This window comes from Nelusetta ayraudi, unplaced genomic scaffold (genome assembly GCF_046127955.1).
Source record: "Nelusetta ayraudi isolate G7.1 ecotype Tasmania unplaced genomic scaffold, CSIRO-AGI_Nayr_v1 ptg000048l, whole genome shotgun sequence".
Lineage (NCBI taxonomy): Eukaryota > Metazoa > Chordata > Actinopteri > Tetraodontiformes > Monacanthidae > Nelusetta > Nelusetta ayraudi.
The window spans coordinates 10,311,141-10,314,717 of NW_027466098.1; the positions used below are offsets into that span (position 1 = coordinate 10,311,141).

Below are 3,577 nucleotides of genomic sequence, written 5' to 3' on the forward strand. Positions count from 1 at the left end.
TCTGTGAGTGTCGTGCTATCGTTGCATTACTGCGGATGGCCTTGTGAAATGTGACGTGTTTTCACTTCACCATTAATTACAACAATCATCGTTAGCTTGCTCCATTTGATCTCTTATGCTAATATGCAAGCCCTGTGTATTGTCAGGGGGGGCACTGTTACTGTACCTTCCCCAGGTTAGTGATAACATCCAAGACAGGTTATTGGCTTGCTAATGTCTCCTTCCAAACATCGGGAGGCTGTAGACACATGATCAAATATGATGCTTTCTGGTGAGCTATTATAGTGATAGTTAAACATGCAAGGCTCATTGTCTGGAATGATAATATATAAAGATCAAAAATGGGTTTAATTTCGGGCATTCTTCTGAAGCTGTCGCCAATACTTTATTTTTTAGGTACGTTTTGGATTATGCTGCTATGAAAAGGCATTATAAATTAGAATACAGATAATATAATATTGCCTTATTACACTTCTTAATTTCCCAGAAATGTCCAGTTAAATCATTAAATGGAAAATATAAAGATATAAAAAGTGCTCAATTTTTAAAAAAAATCCCTTTCTCTGCAAAACTAATAGGGAATCATTGAACATGCAAACATCATGAGGATGATTGTCGATGTTGTGATTTAATATAGAGGTCAGCCCTGCCCAGACGCTGCAGGATGCAGACGTTAATCTATGTAAATATCACATTTCATTTTCAGGTGGAACAGAAAAACTAGAGAGGAACTTCATGTTTTTGGCAACTGGATTGGAGAACAGAATTTTTTTTTTTAAGCATTCCTTTTTTTTTTTTTTTACAGATCTGTGAACAAAGTAACATGATGGGCTCTGAGCAATCTTGTGGTCCCACATTTGAGTTTAAATTCTTGTCAATCAATCAATCTTTTATTCAGAGAGGGCTACATCACATCCAGTGGTGTTCCAAAGCACTTTTTCACAAATTAGAAGAGAAACTACGTTTCCATCCAGAGAAGGCTTGGAGCCACAGTGGCAGGGAAAAGCTTCCCAATGGGAAGAAAACTTGGGCAGACCCAAACTGACTGTCAGATTTTGCAAATTCACGTACAGGCAGAGTCTCGCAGCGGGGTGCAGCCCGTGTCTGTATCTGACCCCCTGCTGGCTAGGCACCTGCAGGTACCAGGAGGCAACCGCAGCGTCTTGAACAAAGTGGTTCTGAAGGAGCTGCACAGGAAGAAGTAGATGAGAGGGTCCAGGAGAGAGTTCAAGGACGAGAGGAACAGTGTGCTCTCTTTCAGCTGAAAGAAGAAGAGCTTGAGCTTGCAGTCGAAGAGCAGCCCCCGGGTCTGGCTCATGGTGTACGGCACTCGCGCAAAGTGGAATGGGACGAAGCAGACGAAGAACACCGCCAGCACCAGGAAGACATTGGCATTCATTTTCTTTTTGGCCTTCTTTGGAGTTGCTGCGCCGCTCGACTCCCCACTTGTGGGCCCTGCGGTGGCGTGCGAGCGAGAACGCGCGTAGGATCTGTACAGCTCCTTGGTGATGAGGGTGTAGCACACGATCACGGTCACCAGGTTCCCCCAGAAGATGACTTGGCACACGTGGTTGACCACCTCGTGCCACCTGAGTCCGTCCTCCGTTTTTAGGTCACTGCACTTGAAATAGTGCCACTTCGGCGGTTTTTGCGTCAGGATCACATTGGGCAAGCAGAGAAGCAGGAGAAAGGTCCAGATGGCTCCCGACAGGAGTTTGCGACGGACCAGCCGAGCCGAATTGGTCCCGCGGAAGGGCCTGAGGGTCTTTCGGCAGCGGTCGATGCTGATGAGGCCGAAGAAGAGGATGCTGATGTACATGGTGAGGTAGAAGAGCACGGAGGAAACTCGGCACACAAACACACGCAGCCCTGTGGAGGCCATGTTGGAGTCGGACAACACCTGCAAAAAAAACACAACACCTGTTTAACAGAACAAGAAATACCCACAGCACTAAATAAATAATTTTAAATCTCAAGAAACCAACCTTGAAGGGAAAAGTGAAGGTCATGATGATGTCAGCCACCACGATGTTCTTCAGGTATATGATGAAATGCGATTTGGAGGGAATGCGCAAAAACACCCACGCAGCCACACTGTTGAGGATCAGTCCCAGCAGGAAGAGCAAGGAGTAGAGAACGGGAAAGACCACAGTCTTCAGCACGTTGTCGCGGGAGCAGGTGCCGTTGCTGTGGCCGTGATTGCCGGGGAAGAACGGGAGCGACAAATTTCTTTCCATCGCTGCCGTCTGAGAGGAACAACGGCAGAAAGTTCTCAGGTTGACTGTATTATTGAATCTGAATCAGTCAAAGGAAATGAGCACTTGACAACCACTTTTTATTTAAAAGAAAGGAAGTGAATGTAATGTGAGGTATCGCCTCATATGAAAATATTACTTATTCTTAGGAAATCTCATATTCTTTTAGAGGCCAACGCAACAGCTCCACTATGTGACTAAAAACTGTTAGAATTACTTAACTTCGAGCAACGGCTAGATCTGCAAAGGCATGACTGCCAGTGAACTTTCCAGTAAAATTCAAGTATAGAGCAGGGTGTATCTGGTGAGCAACAAAATCAAAAATTAAATAACAAAATTAACTGAAACATTCCTACAATCTGCTGGAGAAAATTGAAGAAAAAAAAAAGTAACTGACCTGTCAGTATCTGATATATATGTCCAAGGAATCCAACCAAATTATTTTTGTCTTTGTTTTCTGTTCCGAGAAATTAAATGTGACCTGAAGTCGTTGGCAGTTTGTCTGAACTGTCACTTTGTTTTTCGACACGCAAGTAAGAGAGGAAGACTTTCTCTTTTTCTTCTCCTTTTTCCCTTTCCTGTCATGAGAAAAGGCTGCTGACAGCACTTCTCCATCTATTTAAACATCTAAGGCTTGTTTTGGCACATTCACTGTCGTATTGCAGAATAAAATGGCGAATGATGTTGTTAAAATTAGCTTGTGCTGGTGTAAATCTGCCCGGACATGATTTGATGATAAAATGAGATACTGCATGAATTATTGTATCAACGCATTTTACTATGTGTTGCATCAATACGCTTAACCACAGAATTGACAGGCTGACCAGAGCGTTCTACCTCATTGCTTCTCTGTCCTCATTCTCCACATCCTGTTTAAAGTTCATTGTAAGGTCCCTGTAATCATAACATTTCAATCAGAAGAAGTAAATATTAGAGGGTATATTTTTATTTTGTTTGAAATACACAGTTAAGAATGATGGTTTGTTGATTTTTTTTCAAATATTCTTAAAAAAGCTACCACAGTTTTGGCAATACTAAAATATTTCCTTTGCCTAGCAACCTGGAAAGACACCAAATGATTCTTCTGGGTCACAAACTAAAAAATAAACAAAGGTTTTATGATCCATATAAAAGATTTTTTGATCTCTATCTTGCATCCTTCTCTAAAGTGAGATTTTCCAGCTCTGTCTGAGGGACAAAGGGGTGTTCCTGGGTCAGACAGATGGATAGAATCGCTCCACCAAATTGTCTGCACCCCTTTCCAATAAGATTTGCCAGGAAACACTTTAGAAAAATGAACTCAGAGCTGCTTTCATCAAATG

General features: G+C 42.5%; 1 protein-coding gene across 1 annotated transcript; it reads right to left on the minus strand.

The window, feature by feature from the left end:
* Nucleotides 1-868: 868 nt before the first annotated feature.
* Nucleotides 869-2,790, minus strand: LOC142895310 (P2Y purinoceptor 12-like). The gene is made up of 3 exons (XM_076036236.1): nt 2,653-2,790; nt 1,986-2,556; nt 869-1,900 (listed from the first exon to the last, which is right to left on the minus strand). The coding sequence occupies exons 2-3, from the start codon at nt 2,235-2,237 to the stop codon at nt 1,064-1,066; spliced, it is 1,089 nt and encodes a 362-aa protein (XP_075892351.1). The 5' UTR covers nt 2,238-2,556; nt 2,653-2,790; the 3' UTR covers nt 869-1,063.
* Nucleotides 2,791-3,577: the final 787 nt, after the last annotated feature.